The sequence below is a fragment of the Ambystoma mexicanum genome, chromosome 14 (genome assembly GCF_040938575.1).
Source record: "Ambystoma mexicanum isolate Mex_15411 chromosome 14, UKY_AmexF1_1, whole genome shotgun sequence".
NCBI lineage: Eukaryota > Metazoa > Chordata > Amphibia > Caudata > Ambystomatidae > Ambystoma > Ambystoma mexicanum.
The window spans coordinates 324,724,660-324,750,211 of NC_090940.1; the positions used below are offsets into that span (position 1 = coordinate 324,724,660).

A 25,552-nucleotide genomic window follows, 5' to 3' on the forward strand; every position below is an offset into this window, starting at 1 on the left:
GAGGTTGGCGAACTGCAGCGCTCAACGACTTTGCTGCAGCCTTTGAGGTCTGCAACCTCTCAAGGCTCTCGTCAGCCTTGCTGCCAAAAAGATGGACACCATCAAAGGGCATGTTGAGAAGCCGGGCTTGTACATCAGGAGCAAACCCCAACTTCCGCAACCACGCAAATCTGCGCATCATGGTGCTCGCCGCCATGGACCGGCTGACACAGTCTGCCATCTCCAGACTCGAATGAACGGATTCACACATGGCATCCTTGCCATCCTGAACGAGGACAAGAAAGCCATCCCGTTCCTCCCCTTCGGGAATATGTTCAGACGCCAAAGAGACACAATTCCACAGAGTGTGAGTGAAACGTGCTAAGGCACACACAGAGTTGGCTGCCTGTAAAGCCATACCCCCTGAAGAAAACACTTTATTCGCCTAGCCATCAAAACATTTGTCGTCCCTATCAGGAGGGATGGTAGGGTACGACGCCTGCTTTGCCGGGGCTGTAGCCGCCTGCACCACCAAACTCTCCAGAGTGGGGTGCGTCATCAAGTAGTATTTTTTCAGCAACGACTTGCTCACTGCCGGGAGACTCTCTGGAGCAGTCCAAGCCGCCGCCACCCTTCTCTGTAAAGCCATATGAAATGGCAGCACCGGGTCAGTGGGTGGACCCTGGTCAAGGATATCCGTCAGGTCATCCTGCAGAAAATCCACTGGTGGCGCAGACCACCCCAAGTACTCCGTCACCCTCGACATGAGGCGACTGTACGAAGATTCAGCACGCGTACCAGGCTCAGGCTGTTGTGTCTTGACTGTCGTGTAGTCAGAAGTGTCCTCTGTCCACAAGTGCTGCACAGAGAGAGTCCAAAATCACTCTCTGTACAACCCTTGAGGCCACAGGTGGGAGATGATCTTCCGGAACCACGAACCTCTGGGAGCCCCGAGCCACTGCAAATAAAGCACTGGTTAAGTATGAAGCCAAGACAGCAATCACAAACCAGACAACACGTAAGTGGAACAGTCTTACCAAAAAGGGACAGCAATGTCTCTGCCGAACCTATAGAAGGGGTTCCGGGACTCAACAGGGCGTCCTTCCCCAATATGAAGCAATGAGCCCTTTAGGTCAGGCAGTGGTGCGAGTGCTGCGTCCACCTGATGCAAGAATCCAGGCAAGGAAACCAAAACCGTAGTATCAAGCGATTGAGCCAGTAGAAGTCCAGTAAGCAGTCCGTGATTAGTAACAAGAAAACCAAGACGACAAAACCAGAAACAAAAAGAGTCCAATAGCAGTCCTTTATCCAAGCCAAGGTCAGTTTCCAAGTAAATCCAATTGTGGGTATCTGAGGCGCCGAACAGTGTCCAAGTAAACAGCTGTGAAGCACCGACTGTTCGGATGCAGCTGTTTAAATACCGGCGCTGCAGATTACTTCCGGGTCACGTGACCCTCGACCGCATCACGTGAGCGTGCATCAGAGACACGTGAGCGGGAAGCGTTAGTCACGTGACGCGGAAGAGGAGCGTGTTGCCGGTCAAGCAACCACCAATGGAACGGGCGTGTCCGCGAGTGTGCACCATGTCGAAACACTCGCACTGATGCATGGGAGTTCGGGGAAAGGCACGTGAGTCCCGGACCCAGGCAAGAGGACAGGGCAAAATGGAGGTATGGGGACGGGCATTGGGAACACTGGTAACAACGGGAACACTGAGGGGTGAGTGCGTGACAGAGCCCCCTCCCAAAGGCCCACGACCCGGTGGGACGAAGGATTGTCCCGATGGAAGCGGGCCACTAGGCGGGGAGCCTGGACATCAACAGCAGGGACCCAGGACCTCTCCTCTGGCCCCTACCCAGACCAATCCACGAGATACTGCAGACGCCCCCTACTGATACGGGAACCCAAGATACCGGAGATCTCGAACACATCCGGGGAAGACAGAGACACCGGGGCCATAGGGGCATGGAGCCGTGTAGGACCGGGACAGGGCTTGTGCAAGGAGACATGAAAAACCGGGTGAACCCGTCAAGACCCCGGGAGTTCTAGACGATAGGCCACTGGGTTGACCACCTGGGTAACAACATAGGGCCCCACAAAGCGAGGCAAGAGCTTGCGGCAACCCACCAGCTGGAAATGACGAGTTGACAACCAGACGCGGGACCCCACTGAGTACAACGGGGCCATCACCCGTTTCCTATCCGCCTGCACCTTCATGGACGCCTGAGCCTCGAGGAGATGGGCCGAGGTCTGAGCGTGGATGGAGGACAGGTCCCTAACACAAGCAGTGGCAGCCGGGTTAACAGAGGAGGGCAGGTCAGGGACGGGCAGGACACGGGGGTGCTGACCATACAGGACATAGAAAGGGGAGAAATCAGTGGAGGAGTGCACAGCATGGTTATATGCAAACTCCGCAAGATGCACCACTCGTAGCCACAATGTCTGCTGCTGCAGAGTGAGGCAGCGCAAATACTGCTCCATGGTTTGATTGAGCCTCTCAGTTTGACCATCCGTCTCGGGGTGATATGCTGAGGAGAACCGGACGTCGATACCAAGCAACTTGGTCAGTGCGCACCAAAAGCGGGATATAAATTGGGAACCCCTATCCGAGATGAGAACTGAAGGTAGCCCGAAGAGACAGAATATGCTCTCAAAGAACAGTTTAGCCAGTGCAGGAGCGGAGGGTATACCCTTGCAGGGAATGAAGCGAGCCATTTTAGAGAATGTATCTATGACCACCCACAAAGTATCGATACCCTGGACCCGGGGTAAATCGGTGACGAAATCCATGGTTAATGTGTGCCAGGATCTGGGAGGGACGGGCATAACGGAGCAGGAGACCCACAGGACGACCCCTACCATGTTTGCATTGTGCACAGACTGCACAGGTGTTAATATAGCACTCCACGTCCCTCTTCATGGACGGCCACCAGCACCAATGTTTCAGTAGTGCTAATGTACGTAACTGGCCGGGGTGTCCATGAACAGGGGCATCGTGGGACCATTCTAGGGCCATATCTCGGGTATCTATAGTGGGCAGGAATAGGCGATCAGAGACAAAGGGCAATCCATCATGAAACATAGGGTCCCATTCGGACAACTAATCAGGATGTAGGGCGACCCAGCTCCGAACAGCCTCTAGCAAAGGCAGAGACGGGGTGCATAAACACACCACTTTGCCACAGTCCAAGAGGGTGTCAGGAAATACCAGCAAGTTAACCCCCCCAGGGTAACGCGACAAGGCGTCGGCCTTACCGTGGGCCGAGCCCGACCGATGCTTAATGACGAAATCAAAAGAGGCAAAGAACAAATGCCATCTGAACTGCCTGCTATTGACACATTTCAGGGACGCCAAATCCTGCAGATTTTGGTGATCTGAATAAACCGTGACCTGATGTTTAGCACCCAGGAGGTGGTGTCGCCAAACATGGAAGGCATCCATGACTGCCAGCAGTTCCTTTTCGTTAACTGTGTAGTGTGCTTCGGTAATTTGCGGGAGTGAAAAGCCACGGGGTGCAGCCAACCGGTGGCGGAGCAGTTCTGTGACAAAACCGCCCCCAAGGCAAAGGAGGAGGCATCTGCCTCCACAATGAATGGCAACTCTGGGTCTAGGTGTTGTAGAACAGGGGCGGTAGTGAAAGCCATTTTTAAGGCCTCAAAGGCCTGCTGGTGTGTCTCCGCCCAGAGGAAGGGAGTGCGAGGACTAGTCAAAGAAGTGAGTGGAGCCACTAGGGACGAGAACCCGGAGATAAAGCACCTATAGAAATTAGCAAAGCCAAGAAAAGACTGAAGCGCCTTAAGGGATTTAGGAACAGGCCAGTCCAACATTGCCCGCACCGTGGATGAATTCATTGCCAAACCCCCAGGCGTGATGTGAAAGCCGAGAAACCCCACGGTGTCTGCATGGAACTGGCACTTTTCTGGTTTGCCAAACAAGGAGTGTTTCTGTAGGCGAGAAAGTACCTCACATTCATGTTGCACGTGTTCCGTCAGATTCCGGGAGAAGATCAGCATGTCGTCTAGGTAGACCATTACAAACACGTCCAGAATATCGGAAAAGATGTCATTCATGAAACTCTAGAATGTGGCTGGCGCATTGCACAGGCCGAAAGGCATGACCGTGTATTCATATAGACCATAGAGTGTACAAAAGGCGGTCTTCCATTCGTCGCAGGTCCAACTTAGTGAAGATAGATGTGTGTGTCAGGCGGTCGAGCAAGGGCGTTATCAGAGGAATGGGATAACGGTTTTTCTTTGTGACAGCATTAAGCCAGCGATAGTCCACACATGGACGCAGATCGCCCTCTGTTTTGGGGACGAAGAAGATGGGACTAGCCGCTGGGGAAGTGGAGGGACATATGTATTCCTTCAGGGCCAGGTCTTCAGTGGGAGAAAGGGAATATATCCGGCCTGTGGGAATGGTGCTATCTGGGATCAGGTCTATTGGACAGTCGTAGGGACGGTGTGGTGGAAGTACTTCAGAGGAACCACGGTTGAACACCCCAGCATAATCCTGGTACTGTGTGGGAACAACCGTGGAAACCAGTCCCACTGTATGATGTTCTGTTGGTGGGTCCGTAGTATCCTCTATGGACAAGTGAGCAATGGCCCCCAAGGCCTGAGCGGGTGTGTTGTCACCTGTGATCGCGGGAAGGCAATAGTGTTGGCAGAGGTCTGATTCGAAGTGTACAGAAACTGTTTTCCAATCTATTAAGGGATTGTGTTTTTGGAGCCAAGGTATCCCCAAAATTAGACCAAACTGGGGCATCGAGATAAGATCAAAACTCAGGGTTTCTTTGTGTACAGAATGGATAGTCAAGAGCATTGGAGCGGTCTGCTGTTTAATAGGCCCAGAAATCAGGCATGTACCATCAACCGCCTGCACTGGTTCTGGTCTAGTTTTGGTTAGAAGGGGTAAGTTCAGGGTCTGAGCAAGCGTGATATCAATATAGTTGCCCGTGGCCCCAGAATCGATGATGATCGTAACAGGATGTGTGACATCAGGTGTGGGTTGGAGAATGGCCTACACATGAATGGGCCTGACACGACCAAATGGAGGAAAAGGGTTCGGGGTGTAACAAGAAGTGCTCGACCCAACCCCCGGTTCTAGGGTCGAGCAGTCTGAAAACCCGAGGTTTTGAGCTTTGGCCGACGAGGACACTCCTTAACGAAATGGCCAGTCAGGCCGCAATAATAACATGCATTGTCTACCCTCCTGCGCTGTCTCTCGGTTGGTGTGATCGGACTTCGTATGCCCCCGATCTGCATGGGTTTGTGACCATCGTCGGAAGTAGCAGAGGTGGAAGGTGGTGCTGAGGAATGAGCGAAACCAGCCTCGGCCCTGCGTTCAGAACACTGAGCATCCATTTGGAGGGCTAGATCAACTAAATCCTGGAAAGGGGTTGGCAAGGAGGGGATGACAGCAAGAGCGTCCTTCATGGCGTTGTTTAGGCCCCTATAGAACACCACAGCCTTTTTGCTTTCGGGCCAGGACGTCTCTGCTGCGAGTTGGTTGAATCTCGTTATGTACTCGATTAAGGACCCCCTTCCCTGTCCCAAATCAAGGAGTTCTAAGTCTCGGGATTGAACCTTGTGTCGAGTGTCGAACACCCGAGACATTTCCGTGATGAGTAGGTCAAAATCGTAAAGTGCCGGATTATCGTTTTCCAAGAGGGGGTTATCCCATGCGGCGGCCGTACCGGCTAAATGTGAGAGGGTAAATGCCGGCAAGGAAACCAAAAACGTAGTATCAAGGGATTGAGCCAGTAGAAGTCCAGTAAGCAGTCCGTGATTAATAACAAGAAATCCAAGAAGCCTGAAACAAGAAGAGTCCAATAGCAGTCCTTTATCCAAGCCAAGGTCAGTTTCCAAGTAAATCCAATTGCGGGTATCCGAGGCGCCGAACAGTGTCCAAGTAAACAACTGTTCGGAAAAAGCACACGTGAGTCCCGGACCCGGGCAAGAGGACGGGGCGAAATGGAGGTATGGGGACGGTCATTGGGAACACTGGGAACACCGGGAACACTGAGGGGTGAGTGCGTGACACAGGCCTGCCAAACCCGATCTCCGGGCAGGTATCAAGAGCACTGGCGTTGTGCAAAGACTGACGCAGGTCTTCCAACTGGCTATGACCAGATAACAGTTCGTCAGGAACCTCATCAGGTACCAAACCTTCCTCAGACCCTTCATCCACCTCAGAGATATAATCGAGAGGCTGGAATAAATCCCTGGATGAGGGCACAGAAAAAGGTTCAAATACAGGCCTCACTGACTTCTTCAGGGCCTTCCTCAGAGTTTCCACCGATGCACGGGGTACCTCTGGTAAAGCCTCCACAAAAGGCATCAAGGGCTTCAACGGAATCGGCGTCGACGTCGAGCGTGGCACCGATGGCTTCGACACAGGCCTCGAGGGTGGTGCCTTGAGCGTGTCCTTCGACGGCCTCGGTGCCGACAGCGTCAACGACTTCCTCGAAGGCGGAGCCTCGAGAGAGTCCCTCAATGGACATGGCGCCGATGGCGTTGACGTCTTCTTATAAGACCTCACAGGTTCCGCCGGTCTCGAGGGCGTCAATGACCGGGACCTGGAGCGGACATGGCTAGAGCGATCCACCTTGTCCGATTGGGACCTCGAAGACTCCCGATGATTGTGCCAACCGCCCGAGCCCGAAGGCGTGCGAGCGGTGGGCCTAGCACGTTCCCTGCTGGCTTCCTTCGAAGGCGCACACGGAAAGGAGCCCTGCGATTGGAAAATCGCCATCATCTCCGTACAAAATGCATCCCATTCCGCAGGAGAGGAATGCTTGTTGGGACAAGCAACCCGCCGTCTGGCGGAGTCCTCGGACGAGGACGGGGAAGGCGACCGGTGACGGTGCTTTCGCGAGTGCCTCGAGGAGGCAGAGGAGTGGTGGGAACCACTCCGGGACCGAGACCCCCTGGACTTACGCCGACGATGCAGAGAGTCGCCCCTCGAATCGTCGGTCGAAAGCCCAGCGGATTTCGACTGTCGGGGTTTGGAAACCATACCTACAGTAAGCATCTTCTTCCGCTCCCGCAAGGCTTTTGACATTAACGACTGGCAATTGTCACAGTCATCGGTGGCATGGTCCTCGCCGAGGCACCAGAGGCAGACGTCGTGCGAGTCCGTAAGTGACATCTTGGAACCGCAGTCCTGATACTTCTTGAATCCCAATCACGGGGTAAAAGACGAAGACATGACATCTTCACAAACACCAAGTTCGAAGAACCAATAGAAGTAAGAGAAGAACCGAGGCTCGCCGAGATCTCCGAAGCGAACACGTTTGTGCAAAAAACAGAACTGAGGCTACGGGCGTCGTGCGTCCTACTTATAACATCCGGTGACGTCGGCTCGACGGAGGCCCTCGAGGACAGCGCATCAACGTTATCGACGCAGATGCCGAAAGATTTCCGAAGCAGCACAGCTGTGGTGATTACCTGTCATAGATGTGGAATACGTCAGATGAACCAATCCCTTCGAAAGACGCTTATTCAAACCATAAAGTCAAGGGAGCTAATACATTCCGATAAAAGAAAGCAGACGCAGTTAATTGGGAACGACCGAGGCACACAGTTTTTGAATGTGATAAGAAGCCCCAATACTTTAAAGAGAGAGAGATCCTGGAAAGATCCCTCAACTTAAACCAAGTGACAATGACACCTTTCGAGGGAAGAAATGAGAAGCCAATAAATAAGAGGCATCAAGGCTCCCTGCTTCTGAATGTGTTAAAAATGACAGTCCAGCCCTGGATGTTCAAAGGAAAGGCAGAGAACATGGTGGGAATGCTAAGAGCAGTCTGCTCCCAAAGACAAGAGGTTGATGATGGGAGTCCTTTGCCTGGTGGAGTGGAGTTGGTCAAGCACGTGAGTGGAGCCTTGAAGACTGTGGCTCGACCTCTAGGAGGGGGACCGGGCAGTCCAGTAACAGTGCTTACACTGTTGGTGAAGAGACCAGGAAGAAGGTATGCAGAGCAAGAGCAACAGCAGCCAGAGACACCTGTGCAGTCCGCAAGAACACACAAGCACCCAGGAAGAACCGGCCAAGAGTCCCGGTGCCAACCAAGGTAACAGGCACGTCAAGAGGACCAGTAGGGGCTTGGGGGTGCAGGGGAGAGATAAACCACACAGGAATGACAATGAAAATCATCTTCTTTGTGGCAGTACTTGTGAAGAGAGCCAACCAAGTGGGAGAAGGGAAGAGAAAAAAGGGTCTCTGACCCAATCCAAGGTGTAATCTATATAGATATGAAGCATCGTCCTCATTGCAGTACTTGCAAACAGAGTCAACCAAGTGTGCCCAGTAAAAGGTAAAGAGAACCAAAGGTCTGAGACTTAAACCGAGGTGAAGCCTATGTTAATGCAAGTCATCTTCCTTGTTGCAGCACTTGGCAGGGGAGTGAACCAAGTGGGCCTGACAAGAAAGGGGGAGCGAACAGGGTCTGGGTTTCACATAAGTACAAGTTGAATATCGGAGGGAGGAACACTTCAAATAGTTGTAAAGAAAAGACCACTGATGGGCTAAGGAGAGCCTGCAACTGTTGTCAAAGTTACCTAAGAAGACAAGGGAAGGGAGACATTCTCTGTGACCTCAACTGGAACTTTGTTGAAACTAATAGCCAGGGGAACGGGGTCAATCCCCCTGGACACAATTGGAAACCATTATCCAGGAGAAGGGGGTCATTCCTGCTAGACTCAGCTTGAACAATAGTAGAGAAGCAAGGGTAAGGGAGTCATTCCTCCTGGCAACATCTGAAACTGTGCGTAAACCAAGAGCAGGGGAAGGGAGTCATTCCCCCTGGTATTGATTGGAGTACTGAAGAGACTTTCTTTTAAGACACCAGGAAAAGGGAGTCATTCTCCTGGTCAGAAAACTTTACTTTTGATTAAGACTCTTTAGTTGTAGTGTAAGGGACAGAAGTAGAGTTTTGTCTCAGGACTGTGGCTTTTTCAGTTTATGGTAATTCTGACAGATCCTTTAGTCTTTAGTTTGAGGCAGGTAAACCCTTTTAGAATTAGGGATAGCTAGGTTTGTGATTTCAATAAAATCTTTGCCAACTGGCATGACACCTCCTGGTAAGTTGCCTGTGTCTGCACTGTTACACCATATATGGGGGAAAAAGAGAAGGGGTATATGAACTAAAAACTCTTAGATGTTTTGTTTTCTCTGAAACTTAATATTTTTTGTGGCATTGTGGGGAACGTTTGGGAATCAACAAGTGATTGAGTAAAACTGTACATGGAGGTGTATCTGTGAGCCAATTTGAATATTGGAATTACCTACAGGGGAAGAGACTTTCTTAAGAAACTCACGAGAATAGACTACTCAATTTCATCTGTTATGTTTTATCAAGTGGTAGGGCCAGTTAGCGAATAGGTTTGGACAGAATTTTATTTTGGACTAATGTCGAGCACCTTAGCTTAATTTGTTAGACTGGGAATCTCCCTCTAGAAATAGGGATATTGAGGTGTTCTTTCTCGAAGTTAAATAAAAATACTGAAGCGTACACCATATGGTCCGAGTCCTCCTTCTAGCTAACCACAATGGTTAATAGCTTTTAACCAGTTTTACAAATCATCATACCATTTCCCATACATTTGTTTGGCCCAGAGATAACAAAGGTTTGTTGCCAATCGATCCAAAGATTCAAATGTTGTGAAGCATCAAAAAAAAGGTGGTTTTTAATGTTTGCATTGGTTTTTCCAGAGGGAAAAAGTACTAGTTTTGCTCATACCTCCAAACCGCTGGTCAGGTTTGTTTTGGGAGCAGTAGAAAGTGCTGGGATATCTTCCTCGCTTGGTCTAGCAGAAAAACGTCCAGGAGTTTTTAAAAACAATTAAGTGAACAGAGACGTGCCCTTGGCATTAACATCTATTATATATTTCCCTTGTTGTACTGAAACATGTATGGATTTTCAGAAATGTAAAGCTTTCAGTGTTTATTTATGAATATTGAATAAATATTAGTGAGTGTGTCAAAGTGCAACCTTCTTAAATGCTATTAAAAAAGAAGGGGATGGGGATGTTTGACCACAGGGAGATTATGGGGAGGCTAGATAAAAGGAGAATCTTTGAAGGTTTGGAGTTTGTAAGCCGCCTGGTAATGCATGTTTGTTTTTTATCTTGTCCTGGTAGTCACACTTGTCGATAATAATGAGCAAAAGGATACAAGACATTTTTTTAAGTATCAAAAAGCAAATAATATACACATATACGATCTTCTATCACTAATTGCCTACATTACCTATCATTTGAACAGCTCTGAATCCAAGAAAGTCACAATATGCCGGGCACATTCCTCTTGAATCTGGTGTATTGAACAAAAGTGCTTTCTAAACTATTGGCTTTGACATATTCTCTTTTTAAAAACAATAGGAAATATACAGAACATTATTTGAACCATTCAGATTGCATGATAGGGTAAACTGTGTTCACTGCAAGCCACAAAATCTTGCAGTGTTTAAAATGCATTTTTTCAATGCAAAAAGGACAAGATAGAAATGGACTGCAGAAAAGGCTTAATTTCTTGTCCTGTTTGGAAATATTTTTTCAATGTAAATGCTCTCAGTTTTCTGCCTATACGTGCAAGTGTAGTAATGTTATCAGTTTAATTGCATTAGGATGGCAATATAGCCAAATAAAGCGCAGAAATTCAAAACAATAGAATGACTATTTGTTGAACACAGAAAGTGTATTTTGAAAAGATGTAATTGGTGTGATGAATCCTGTGGAGTCATCACCAATTCCCCAACATGGATCTCCTCCTATATGGCCAGAGGACGGAAGCTGCTACATGATCCTGACTTGGGGGTGGTATTATGGGGAAGGAACACATGGGAGGAGATGGCTGTCAGGTAAAGTTGATGACTCCATCAGGAGAGATGTGGTCTTCTTCCCTTTCCCTCGCATTATAAAACCTAGCAAACTCTTCCTAAAAATCACTCCAGTCAAGATACCATTCCTACCTCACACAAACATAACACACATTTAACATATCCTATTGCAAATGTTGTTCTAAATAAAAGTTCTAAACAATATCACTTTAGAAATCTTAGAAATTCTATGGCCTCTAACTCCCATATAGCCTCAAGTACTGAGATGAGGAAGAGGAAGAAAGTTGATACAGATTGAGAGAAACAAAGCTGAATATGTAGACTAGCTGTTTTGATGAATCATGAGTGCATGGGACATTTAAAGATGATATTGGCACTCGAGAGGAAAGCAGAGCCAGCGGAGGAAGCGGCATGGGCAAGGACCGGGCTGAAGGAGATTGAAAAAGTAGTCCATTCCAGAGAGAAGCTTGCAATTGCAAGAGCTACATACCAGCATGGTGCGAGAACAGGATAGATGCTGCAGGCATCATTGGAGGACCATCAGAGCAGCAGCAGCAGCAGAGCTACCGGAGACACAGTTGTGCTGTGAAGCAGCAGTCTTCTGTCAAGGTCGCGGAGGGAAGGCAGCGGATGAGTGTAGAGCTGCTGGGAGAGCTGGAGTAAGGTCTGCAGTGCAAAGGAGGCCATCCCAGAAAGGACGCTCCATTGCAACAATGTATCACGGGTCGGAAACGCTGCAAAACACTGGCGAGTCTGCCCAGAGCCATTGGGAACCCTCAGGGCATAATGAAAGGCATGCGAACCCATAAAGCAAATAAGATAATTTGAATATCAAACAAATAAAGCACTAAAGCAGACATTGTAACAAGATACCTGGCAGGGGAGTAAACCAGGGGATCTGATTAACCTGCTAGAGGATTCCTGGCAAGGGAGTACATCAGGACATCCATTAAAGGTGTATAAAGAAACATGCTTATTTTGCAAAGCACACAGTAAAGAAGTATACCAGAGACTCAGTGAAGGACATGGAAAAGATTCTGAATAAATGTGTCAGGCATTTCAAGTTTAAAAGTTGAACAAAGACCTTTTCATTTTGAGACAGTTATCTGGCATAGGGGTATACCAGGAGGCTTGAAGAGCTCACAGGAGGAATCATGATGGAGGAGCATATCAAGTAATCTGTCAAGATACAAAAGAGGTTAAAGGAAACCTTATATGGAAATTCTCATTTGAATAAGATCTTCCTTTTGTGAACTCAGTGCAAAGAGACATAGGAAGAGCTAAATTTTCTGGGACATATTGTTTGGACAATAACTTTCTGAACTCAGTAAAAATAACCAAAGGAACTGTTTTTTGAAAGAAACACATTTTGCCATCCTTAAGAAACTTTTATGAAAAACACACTTTTGCCATCCTCGAGAAACTGTTGTTTGAAAGACACTTTTGCCATCCTACCTAAATATCCAGGGAAGGGAACTACACTCTGGATCCAAGGATTGCTCCTTGGAAAAAACTGCTTCGGTTGGATTTGTTTATTTGTTTTAATTATGAATACGTTTTGCCATGTGTAAGTCAGAGATATTTCCTAGCACCCTTAGTTGATCATTTCTAGTGTTGGGGTCAGGTTAGCATGTTTTGGCCACAAGCAAGTTTATAGGTTTGACGACTTGACACAGACTGATCTTTAGGTTTAGTTTCCTAGGTAGAGAGACTCTCTTTAGGATAGGGACAGAGAGACCTTCATCCAATCCTTTTTGTTTTGATAAAGATGTCTGATGATGAGAAAATTACAACTTTGGGCCTCATTCCGAGTAGGGCGCAAATGGATACCGGGCACCGTTAAGGACATCGGTGCCAGTAATCCCTTTGCGCCCTACTACGAGTTCCCTTAGCGGGTCCCTTCCTTAATGCCTGGCTTTACCAGGCGTTAAGGATGGGACCAGCTAATGGAAATCAGAGCCAATAACAGTACCGCAAATTGCGGTACCATTATTAGCTACTTCCCCCTTCCCATTGAGCCCTATGGGGGCTGAAATGGGAATGGGGAATGGTTTGGTGAATGGGGACTTACCAGTCCCGCCAAGGTCGGACTGGACCGGTAAGTCCCCATTCTCACCAAACCGGAACCAGTACCGGTATGGGAGGTAGTCATGGCGCAAATAGCACCATGACTACCTCCATACTCAGAATGAGGCCCTTTGCGTCCGCCTCTCATTTCTGACCCATCACATTGCATACTGCAATAAAACGCAACTAGTCAAAAACACACACAACTTGGGCTGCAATCATGATTTGCGTTTTGTACACTGTGGCGGATCAGAAGGAGGACACATTCACTTTGGGGGCATTTCGAGGATGTTTTTATTAAAGAATAAAGGTCATGCCTAGCTTTCCCCATGTCTATGGGGTGCTCCCTACCCATTAAACTAACTTAGGTGCTTGTCAGTCATCTGTGAACGTGCAAAAGAAAAGTGTCCCCAATCCAAACAACCTTAACTGACCCCACCACTAGTGTAACAACTAAAGATAGGAGAATATCTTTTGACAGATAATGTTTCTTAAACTCAGGGTCTCCTTCAATCTTTATTGCATTCAGGTTTCTCTTGTCACCATTATTCAATATTCTCACTCTATCGTGTATATGACTGGGACGAGTATCAACAGTCCTAATGATTCGTCTTAGGCCTCCTGAGTCTCCCGTTAGCTTGGAATGTTTGGGATAACGTTACTGTGGGCCTTCAGACGTTTAGTGTTTGTTGCTTTCCCCACTATTTCAACCTTCTTGATTCACTCCGGCGTCCTGAGCTCCGTGTTCTCTCTCTGTATGGAATGACAGCTCTGAGGGTAACCAGATGGTAGGCGGTCGGGTAGTGGTAGTGATCTTGGTGTGGTTCAGGAGACTGCCCGTCCACCATGGGATCTCTGTGGTCATGCCACCTACATCAACTTCCTTATTCTTCGCTTTCGAAGGACGCTCTGCTTCCGATGCTCTGCTACCAGCTTTCCAGTAGTTTCTAAACCCTGTAGAGTCTCTTTCGCTCTCAGGTGTTGCATCTTTGTGGGGGTTCCCTGGGCAACATACATGTCTCTCTGCCTCTGCTTGCTGCAGCATCTCTCTCCACTTCAGCTACTTCGTCCCAGTTAAATGGGAATTCCTACTTAGAGACATTCATTTTCTGGTTGACAATAACAGATGGCAGATGATTCGTTATCCCAGACTTTATATTGTATGTCCTTCAAGTAGTCTGATTTTCTCAAGTAGGCCATTCCCGAATATACTTTTGGGAGTTACTCAGAGGAACAGGAGTCCTTGTCCCCGCAGGAGGAGTCTCTCCCGGGGAGATCTCACTTGCCTCAACCCCTTGTGAGGTTGTTGTAGAATGTGTTTGCCTCCTTAGCTTCACGGGGGTCGGGAGCTGCCACTTGGGGAGAAGGGACAAATTCCCTTGATTCATCACAACATGTACAGATCTGAAGTTGCTTATGTAAACAAAAGATGGATGTCGAAGCTAATGTAAATAAAAATCAAACCAGCATGAACACTTAATTGAGACAAACTAACAGCATTGTGCCATGCTGAGGACATCATTGGTTTGGATTGAACAATCTGCTAACCGCTGCAGAACACTTTCGAACTGCACTTCTTCGAACCTTGGACCAAAACATCAAGGTCACTGCATCGAACAGACCTTGACTACAACCGCTGGAGCATAATTTCACAGGCGGACCCGAACCAGCGGCTTTGAATGCCTCGAACTGTCTTGACTCCTTATCAGATCTTGGCGAGTCATCCGAGCTGCACGACCCGAATGCTGCATTTGAACCCCATCGAGCTACTGATTCGAATTGACTGAATGCTAATTTGCTGCAGCATAGCTCACTGCATCCAAACTGGTTCGCCCTGCACCACAGAGCTGTTAAAACCGCGTAAGAACGGCAGAAATGTACTATGGTACCATAACTGTGCCCATTCTCTGGGCCCTAGAAACTGGTTAGGACAGGTTTCCATTGAAAGACATATCCTTTTATCCCTTGTGGTTGCTTATTGCCTTTCTTACCCCCTTTTCATTACCCAGAGTGCTGCACCCTTTCTATGTCTTGCATATTCTCTGTTCTCGCTTACAAGGGTGGGTTTTGTAGGTATTGTACCAAAATGTCGCCCTCATTTGTGCGCCACCGCAGTCACTGCTACTTTGGAGGTGCACAAAATGAGGGTGACATTTACTGCACCCAAGCAGAGCGGGGGTTGCGGCGGTGTCCTTCGCTCTACCTGGGCGCAATAACAGGGGTTGGGGTTTGTCCCCCGATTACCATTTCGGAAAGCGGGGGACACGTAAGAAAAAAAATGAAAAACACCCTGCGGCATCAGCTCCAACCCATGTTAGTGGGAGGAACTGACAGCACAGGGATTGCAGAGTGCAGGCGGCACACTTCTGCGTGTGCCGCCCTAAAGGTAAGTGGAGTGGGGGGGTGGAGAGGGGTAATGCAGGCCAGGGGAAGCAGGCACAGTGAACCATATGATCACTGCGCCGCGCTGTAACTGGTGTCAGCATTTTTCAGCCATCGCAGTTACGGGGGGCGCAGTGATCACATAGATCCGGTTTTGTATAGTGTTTTTATATGCAGTTAGACTTGCGGATGGTGTTTGATTGAAGTATATACATTTTTATAGAAACTTGATTGGACATTCCCTTTATTTTGGACTGATAGACCTTGCTGTTTGGGTTGATACTGAATCACACTGATACCCCTCTTGAGAGTGTAGCCTTCCCTAAGTCTATTTTACCACAAAAGGCGAAGGAACTATATCTCTTAACTGTGCCTGTTTTACCTTTATGATTGGGATTACTGTTGGCTTGTAGAAGTGTGGGGACTAAGCAGGTGATTTAGCCTGTACTTATCCTTATACTCCTGCACAGCAAAAGCCATTTTGTCAGTGTGAAACTTTGGGCTGTGGCAAGGAAGTCTAGGTCTAGGTGCAGAGATTACTGGAAGGTAATTGGTTCATTACCGCTTGTCCGTCTTCCGTACCGCAGCCCTTGTGTATGTGAGGACCTACCAAGCAGTGTCCCAGGAAGAAAAGCATGAGCTCACACCAGTCATTGCTGCAACACCATGTGCATTTAAGCACAATTGTATTGAGACAAATTAGTGCAATTCAGCACCAAAATTCTAAGACTACTAGCTATTCATAACGTCTGATAATTGTGGCAGGAACCACCCAGTTATATGTCACGCAAATGTATTGTTCCGATGCACACCTGAACCTAGCCCATGAACCTGCCAACCGAACCCCCAACCGGGACAACCTTCCCCCATTCAAGAATGGGGGGGGGGATCTACAACCGAATATGCTGTGGAAATGGCCAATTTAATTGATCTACTTAAAGTGGAAACAGTGGTTTTGTGGTCCTGTTTGGGTGTACCAGACATCACAAAGTAGAAATCTGCGTGTCGAAAATGCTGCATAAGCGGAATGTACACAGTGAGTGGCCACAGGCAACAAAAGTGGATCGTTAGTCTGTACCTTCCTTCATGAAAATCGAGAGGACCACATTCTGACTCTGGTGAAATATGGGCATTACTATTAGACGGAAAGAATGGGGAAGATGGGGACCTTACCTTCTATAAACTAGAGGTGTGGTTTCATGGAAAAGCTAGGCCCCCTAATTTCCAAATCCCTGTTCCAGAAGTTATGGTGACTAGAAAAAAAAGACTGAGAAGATGTTCAAGGGACTCTCAAAGAAAGCCTCAGCAGAAGTGCCTGTAATACTCTTAAGGACAGGTGTAGATCCCAGGGAGGGAGTATGAAGGTGTTGCAGCCAGAAGCCATGCAATAGTTTCATAGACAAACAAACAATATGGGAAATGCCCCTCTGTCACGAAATGCTCGAATGACAGTCCCTTAGCATCTCAATATTGACGAGACATTCATAAGGCTGCCATCTGAAGCCTAGAAACACTTGTGTACAGGTGCGATTTAAATTACTTATCATATACTATCTTTAAGTAGGTAACCTCTTCCACACCCCAGCCACTGAAGTTGCACCAATGGAACTGACGTACTTATTGATGGCTTTCTTGCTTCTGCAATGCAAAGCTTTTGAGCAATCGCCTAGGCTGCCAAGTGCAGTCCCTTACGGATCAAAACTTTGAACTAGAGGCAGGATCCACAACTCCATTTGTGATAGATGGCAGTAAAGACCGACTCAAGGGTGTCAAGGCCACATTGTGATAATGGACAGGATTTATATCTTCTCTTACTGAATCTCTTCCCAAATCTATATCAGTACCTCGAGATTAGGGCCATCTGGGGAATGCATACCTGCATCCCTGGAGGCCATTTGAACGAGAGAGCGTTCACCCTCCAAGTCTTTAGGGTGGAACAATGGACACAAATCTTGCCACCTTGTGATTCTGTTCAGAGGCAGATGTATCCACCTCATGGGTATTGCAGAGATGACTAATATGACAAAATAGGAATAGATTTAGATGATAGAGGACAGACGAAGATACATTACCTGCTCAGGTGATCAGTGAGCATATTTCCATACCCCAGAAGATAGGCTGCCATTAGACTCTCCAAATGTAACTCTGCCCATTGGCACTTCTCTTGGGCTACGTCTGCTCATGCTCTGAATTATCACCCCTGCTGTGTAACTTAACATTTGGTAACTTGTTTGCTCATCTTCACTAGGACCGCTTGGAGGAGCAGATGAGGTGCAAAATGCGGGCACGCTCTTAGGGTTGACTGTCGGAATGCACCAATTCCAATTGGAGGACCGATTGGAATCCCCTCGCCACCCTGAGGATGAGTTTACTTGGACCATCCCAATCAGAGTACCACCAAACATACGTGACTCGCATCTGTCTCAAGGTAGTTGGGTGTGATGAGAGAAAAAGACACTCCCATCAGAAGGCTGGCAAGGTAGTGACAACATTGTTGAGGTGGAGGAAGTAGGTAGAGGTCACATGATAGAGACCAAAAAAAGAACAAGTCAACATTGAAGAGGCACCAGATCAGATCCTGGCCCCTACACTGCAAGTGCGAGTAAGAGACGAAAAAAGAACTTACAAATGCCAAAGGGAGGAAGAGGACGCCAAGCTCATATGAGCGGATCATCAACTGTGTCCCGTTCTTTTCCAAAGAACCCCAAGCAGCTTTCGAGAGATTTGCACTGGAAAGAGAAGAAAAAAGTAAGACAAAATTAAATAACTATCCTTGGGATCAACGGCAGCACCCAGATACCAAGGTTGGAACCCCAGGTTCTCTACTTCTACAAATTGTGCGACCCCGGCACATTCCTCTCTCTGCCCTTCCCTCGGGTACTTGATTAGCAATGTTTGGAAGCAGTGACATGAAGGGTGATCACCGACATCAGGTGCAAAATGTAAGCACTGAATATTAGCCCATATTTCAAAACTATTCAGATAAATAACTGCTTGGTCCATCGAAGCACAGACAAATACAAACTGAGGTGACTATGCCCCCTTTCATTCCGAAAGCCCCCACTAAACGAATACTGTCAGCTCGTGTACTGTGATAACGTATAGCCAAGCAAACCGGGAAGAAGAACAAGTTACTTTCTTACCGGGTAACGTTCTTTCGATGGGATGTTCCGACGACGTATTCCACATCTATGACAGGTAATCACCACAGCTGCTTCGGAAAATTTTCGGCGTCTGCATCCTGCGTCGATAACGTCGATACGCTGTCCTCGAGGGCCTCCGTCGAGCGGACGTCACCGGATGTTATAAGTAGGACGCATGACGCCCGTAGCCTCAGTTGTAGTTTTTTCCCCAGAACCTGTGGCACCAATCTTTTGCCAGAATGACTACAGAAAGATTTGCGGAAACGAAAGCTGCAATCGCATACGAAATTCTGTAGAGGGGCAGGTAGGGAGGGAGCGATGTGGGACATGTCATCGGAACATCCCATCGAAAGAACGTTACCAGGTAAGAAAGTAACTTGTTCTTCGAAGGGATTGGTTCCTCCGACGTATCCTACATCTATGACAGACTCCCAAAGCAGTACCAACGTATGGAGGTGGGAAAAGAATTTAGAGTTTTAGAATGCCCAATCAAATTGCAGAATAGAGGACTGCCTTACCAAAGGCCAAATCTTGCCCATGGACAGTATCCAGGGAGTAGTGTTTGACAAAAGTATGGACGGAGGCCCATGTGGCTGCTTCACAAATGTAACGAATGGGAACACCCATCTGTAGAGCGGTGGAGGCAGCCATACCCCTAGTAGAATGTGCCCTCAAGCCTAACAGAGGGTCCTTACCCACCAGACGGTAGCATTCCGAGATGGTCAAGATAATCCATCTGGACATGGTCTGCTTAGTATCAGCTTGACCCAAACGCCTTCCAGCGTATCCTACAAAGAGCTGCTCATCGACTCTGACCCGGGACATGCGTGAGATGTAGAAGTTTAACGCTCTCCTAGGATCCAACCTACGGAGCCTCTCCTCTTCCTTACCAGGATGCGGATGAGGATAGAACGCCATAGGAATGACCTTCTGGCTTAAATGAAACTCCGACACAACCTTCAGAAGAAAAGAAGGATGAACCCTAAGGACAACCATGAAGGGTGGCTTAGCGTATAGTGCCTGCAATTCACTCATTCTGCAAGCGGAAGTAACCGCAACTAAAAATATAGTTTTAAAGGTCAACAGTCTCAAAGGGCAAGAATGTAAAGGCTCAAACGGAGCTCCAATGAGGAATTTTAGAACCAGGTTCAAATCCCAACCGGGCACCTGGAAAGGTGACAGTGGGAACACATTAGTGAGCCCTTTGAGAAACTGGGAAATCAAAGGAATCTTAAAATAAGAACACTCCTCCGACGAGCGCTTAAATATGGACAGCGCCGCCAGATAACCTTTAATGGTACCCACTTGCAGGCCCTTGTGGGCTAATGAAAGCAAAAAAGATAGAACCACAGGAATGTCACATGAAAAAGGATCCACATTCTTAACCCTGCACCAGTCGCAAAACTTTCTCCAAAGGCAACGGTACAGGGACTTTGTTGCGGGCCTTCTGGCCGAAAGCAACATCTCCATCACGTCTTCAGGGAGGTCCCAATCCTTGTAACTCAACCTTTCAGAAGCCAAGCATAAAGGTTGAGAGACTTGACCTCTGGATGGAGAACCTGACCCACCTCACGTGAGAGCAGATTGTCTCGGTAGCGAAGACGGCGTGGAGGGCAGATGGACATGTCGAGAAGGTTCAGAGCAATGAGGATCATTCGGCAACCGAACCTCAGTCACCTCCGCAGCACTTGTGGAATGACGGGGACTGGAGGAAAGGCGTTCAGCAGAGGGAAGGACCACTCTAATACGAACGCGTCCCCTAAGGCTCCTCTTGGAGGAAATTCCCGCGAGCAGAATCTTTCGCACATCCGGTTGACACTGGTGGCGAAGAGATCCACTTGTGGGGTCCCCCAAAGGGCCAAGATCTCCAGGAGAATCTCCTGAGCCAGCTCCCACTCGTGAGAGACCATGCTCTGCCTGCTCAGAGAGTCCACCGCCGCGTTTTTGTCTCCGGCCAGATGAAATGCTGAGATCGAAATTTCCTGCTGGATGGCCGAGAACCAGAGCTGCATCGCCTCTCTGCACAGAGGGAGAGACCCTGACCCCGCCCCTTTTGTTGAGGTAGTGCATGGCCACTGTATTGTCCATCAGAATCAGGACAGTCTTCCCCCGCACAGACGGCAGAAAAGCCTTCAGGGCTAGCCTGACGGAACCTCAGCTCCAACAGATTGATATGGAGTCTGGACTCCGACGGAGACCAACGAACATTGACTTTCAACTTGTTGGCATGAGCTCCCCATCCCATGAGGGATGCGTCCGTCACGATCGTCACCTCCGGCCAGGGTAGCCAAAATGGAGTCCCCTTCATCAGATTGCCTTCGATGGCCTACCACAGAAGGTCCTGGGCAACCGAGGGCGGCACCTGAACGGGATCCGACATCCTGCCAGAGGACTGTGACCAATGCATCTTGAGAGCCCACTTCAGAGATCTCATCCGCAGCCTGGCCTCTGGCACCAGGAGAATGCAGGATGCCATGAGGCTGAGCAACCTCCAGAACTCAAACGCCGGGAGACTCTGGGCATGTCGAGACTTGTGCACCATCTGCAGAATGTGATGAGCCCTCACCTGGGGAGGCGAACCCTGCCCCAGGGATGTGTCGAGCACCGCTCTGATGTACTGGAGCCGCTGGGTAGGTGTCAAGTGGGACTTCTTTAAGTTGAGGGAGAAGCCCAGCTTGTGAAGGGAGTGGCAGGTGACTGACAGATGATCCAGGACTTGCTCGGAAGAGTGTGCCCTGATCAACCAATCGTCCAGGTAGGGGTAGACGTGAATCCCCCCCTTTCCTGCCACCACCACTATGAGCTTGGTGAAAACCCTCGGGGCGGAGGTCAATCCGAACGGCAGGACCCGAAACTGAAAATGTGAGTCGCCAACCGCGAACCTCAGGTACTTCTTGTGCTTGGGATGAATCGGCACATGAAAGTAAGCGTCCTTGAGGTCTAGAGACACCAACCAGTCCTGAAGTTGAAGGGCCTGGAGGACTTGAGAGAGAGTAACCATCTTGAACTTGTCCTTCCTGAGGAGCTTGTTCAAACTACGCAAGTCCATGATGGGTCTCAATCCCCCGTCTTTTTTCAGGATCAAAAAATATGGGGAATACCATCCCTTGTTCCACTCCGCTACAGGCACCAGTTCTATGGTGCCTTTCTCCAGCAGGGATTTGATTTCCTGCGCAAGGAGCAGATGCGGACTCTTCAAAGAGCGATTCCCTGGTGGATTGTCGTGAGGCCTCTGCCGGAAAGGAAGACAGTAGCCGTGGGCTATGATCTCCAGAACCCACACATCTGATGTAATGGCAAGCCATTCTACAAGATGCTGCGCCAGTCTTCCTCCAACCGGCGAACCATGGGACATGGCCTCATGACTGAGCTGAAGCGGCTGCGGCAGTGCCTGAGGGACCTCGAGTACCCTGTTTTCCACCTCTGGTACTCCTACGGTGGCCCCTTTGACTTGCAGCTCTCCTCGATCTACCGAAGGAAGAGTAGTATCGAAACGAACCTCCCCTCCATTGCTGTCCACTAGGACGAAAAGGCAGAGGTTGGCAAACTGCAGCGCTCAACGACTTCGCTGCAGCTTTGGAGGTCTGCAACCTCTCAAGGCTCTCCGTCAGCCTTGCTGCCAAAAAGATGTCCACCATCAAAGGACATGTTGAGAAGACGGGCTTGTACGTCAGGAGCAAACCCCGACTTCCGCAACCAGGCAAATCTGCGCATCACGGTGCTCGCTACCATGGACCGGCTGACACAGTCTGCCATTTCCAGACCCGACTGAACGGATTCACACATGGCATCCTTGCCAACCTGAACGAGGGCAAGAAAACCATCCCGTTCCTCCCCTCCAGGAATATGTTCAGCTGCCAAAGACACACAATTCCACAGAGTGTGAGTGAAACGTGCTAAGGCACACACAGAGTTGGCTGCCTGTAAAGCCATACCCCCTGAAGAAAACACTTTCTTCGGTCAGCCATCAAAACGTTTGTCGTCCCTATCAAGATGTATGGTTGGGTACAACGCGTGCTTTGCTGGGGCCGTAGCCACCTTCACCACCAAACTCTCCGGAGTGGGGTGCATAGTCAAGTAGCAGAGGTCGCTACTGGCTGGACGGTATTTTTTCAACAATGACTTTCTCACAGCTGGCAGACTCTCCGGAGCAGTCCAAGCTGCCGCCACCCTTCTCGGTAAAGCCATATGAAATGGCAGCACCGGGTCAGTGGGCGGACCTTGGTCAAGGATATCTGTCAGGTCATCCTCCAGAAAATCCACTGGTGGCGCAGACCACCCCAAGTACTCCGTCACCCTCAACATGAGTCGCCTGTACGAAGATTCAGCATGCGTACCAGGCTCAGGCCTGCCAAACTCAACCTCTGGGGAGGTATCAAGACCACTGACGTCGTGCAAAGACTAATGCAGGTCTTCCAACTGGCTATGACCAGATATCAGGTCATCAGGAACCTCATCAGGAACCAAACCTTCCCCAGACCCTTGATCCACCTCAGAGATGTAATCCAGAGGCTGGAATAAATCCCTGGAAGAGGGCACAGAAAAAGGCTCAAATACAGGCCTTACCGACTTCTTCAGGGACTTCCTCAGAGTTTCCACCGATGCACGGGGTACCTCCGGTAAAGCCTCCAAAAAAGGCATCGAGGGCATCGACAAAACCGGCGTCGACGTCGAGCGTGGCGGCGATGGCTTCGACACAGACCTAGAGGGTGGTGCCCAGAGCGTGTCCTTCGACGGCCTTGGCACCGATGGTGTCAATGATTTCCTCGGAGGCAGAGCCTCGAGAGAGTCCCTCTGCCCCGATGGCGTCGACGTCTTCTTAGAAGACCTCACAGGCTCTACCGGTCTCGAGGGCGTCGAGGACCGGGACCTGGAGCGGGCATGGCTAGAGCAATCCACCTTGTCCGGCCGGGACCTCAAAGGTTCCCGGTTATCGCGCCGACCACCGAGTCCGAAGGCATGCGAACGGTGGCCCTAGGTCACACCTTGCTGGCTTCTCTTGAAGGCGCGGACGGAACGGAGCCCTGCGACTCGAAAATCGCCAACATTTCCTTACGAAATGCGTCCCATTCTGCAGGAGAGGAATGCTTGGTAGGACAAGTTACCCACCGTCTGGCGGAGTCCTCGGACGAGGAAGGCGCCAGGTGACGGCGCTTCCGCAAGTGCCTTGAAGAGGCAGAGGAAATGCAGGAACCACTCCAGGACCGAGACCCCTTGGACTTACGCCGACGATGCGGAGAGTCGCCCCTCGAATCGTCAGTCAAAAGCCCCGCGGATTTCAACTTTCGGGGCGTGTAAACCCTACCTACCAACAGCTTCTTATTTTGCTCCCGCAAGACCTTTGACGTCAAAGACTGGCATTCGCAACAGTCATCAGTGGCGTGGTCCTTGCCAAGGCACCAGAGGCAGACGTTGTGCGGGTCCGTAAGTGAAATCTTGGAACCGCAGTCCCGACACTTCTTGAATCCCTACCGCGGGGTAGAATAAGAAGAAGACATGATAATTTCACAAACCAAGTTCGAAGAACCGATAGTATCAGAAGAACCGAGGCGCGCCGAGATCTCTGAAGCGAACACGTTCGCGGAAAAAACAGAACTGAGGCTACGGGCGTTGTGCATCCGATGTCGGCTCGATGGAGGCCCACGAGGACAGTGTATCGACGTCATCGACGCAGGACGCAAACGCAGAAAATTTTTCAAAGCAACACAGCTATGGTGATTACCTGTCATAGATGTGGAATACGTCGGAGGAACCAATCCCTTCGAAAAGATGATTTTTTACCGTTGTTAATGATTGCAAAATATGACCAAACTTATATTGTTGCACTCTTACCCCACCCCCATACACTTTGTCTGCGAATTACTTCATAAAAAAATTCAATTACAGCACATAATAGAAAACATTCGGTTAAGAAGTCAATATATGTTGTCAAACCCACGCAAATGCGATGCAATTTTTTTCTTTTAGAGTAAACACTGCCGTTCCTGCCTCTTGAAGCACCAAAGACAGGGTCATGAGTAAGTAGTGTGGTTGTCATGGAGAAATCATTTGCTTGTCTTTATACCAGGTTACCTTGCACGATATCAACATGCTAGGCAGGCCCTTTATATGTCTGACCATGTCCAGTCTTGCCGACGTACCAGCTTCTCCAGTGTGGGCAGGTGGTACACCAAAAGGAGATTCATTTGTGCACAGAAAAAACATAAATAATAGTCAAATACTTATTTCCATTACGCGGACGCGAACAGAACTAAACTCTTCGGATATAGGCACAGGGATTATACCAAACTACTGGCAGTAAAAACAAAACATTTTTGAAGATATTTCATATTACTTATCAATTGGTATTTGTCCGGCTTTGAAGAATGCCATAGGCCGAAACACGTGTCGCAGTAACGGACACCATGAGAACAAACTTGTGTGGTGACATTGAATAACCTTTTGCCTCAGAACATGACCAAAAAAATATATATATCCGTTGTGTTTCGGGAATTATTCTTACTAACATGTCATGCATGTTATAAAGCGTAACTGTCCAGATAGAGGCCAGAGATGAACATTTGAAAATATTTCGTGGTCTGCCATATGACCATAGCCAGTGTTGTGGGAGAAACCAGCTTCCCTCTGCTTTTCGTCACGCATGCCGCGCGTAGACCCAGACAGCTGACACAAACGTTGGTTCGCTGGTCACGGGACGCCCGCTGCTCACATGTCTATCAGCGAGCTCCAGGCAGCAATGGAAGAACACGCTACACAGCTCACCCAGCGCCCCTGAGGATAAGCGGTCCCCAGAAGTTTTGAATCATCGAGATATTTACTGCCTTTGAAAGTTAACACTGATTCTACCAACTTGTATCAGCAACCTACAAAATCACTTGCATGTGAGCTTCTGCAAGAGTGACTGACGAATGTTGTTCGGCTGTGGGAGGCCGACCACCAGCTTTACTACGTCGTTTTTCATCTTGCAGACGTTTTGAATCATCGAGATATTTACTGCCTTTGAAAGTGGTATGTTCATTTACTGTTTACAATAACACCCTTAATCTACACATAAGGATTCATTTTGGACTGAAAACAACGTATTTCTAACTTCTAGAACGCTGACTCCACCCACTTGCATCAGCAACCTACAAAATC

The 25,552-nt window shown here is 48.8% G+C and overlaps 1 protein-coding gene across 2 annotated transcripts in view; it reads right to left on the minus strand.

The window, feature by feature from the left end:
* The window catches only part of TDP1 (tyrosyl-DNA phosphodiesterase 1), a 1,670,976-nt gene that overhangs the window by 296,835 nt on the left and 1,348,589 nt on the right, over window positions 1–25,552 (minus strand). For both annotated transcript variants that reach the window (XM_069637461.1, XM_069637460.1), the window contains one exon: window positions 17,899–18,001. In XM_069637461.1, coding sequence (XP_069493562.1) covers window positions 17,899–18,001 — 103 coding nt within the window. The remainder of the gene's footprint in view (window positions 1–17,898; window positions 18,002–25,552) is intronic.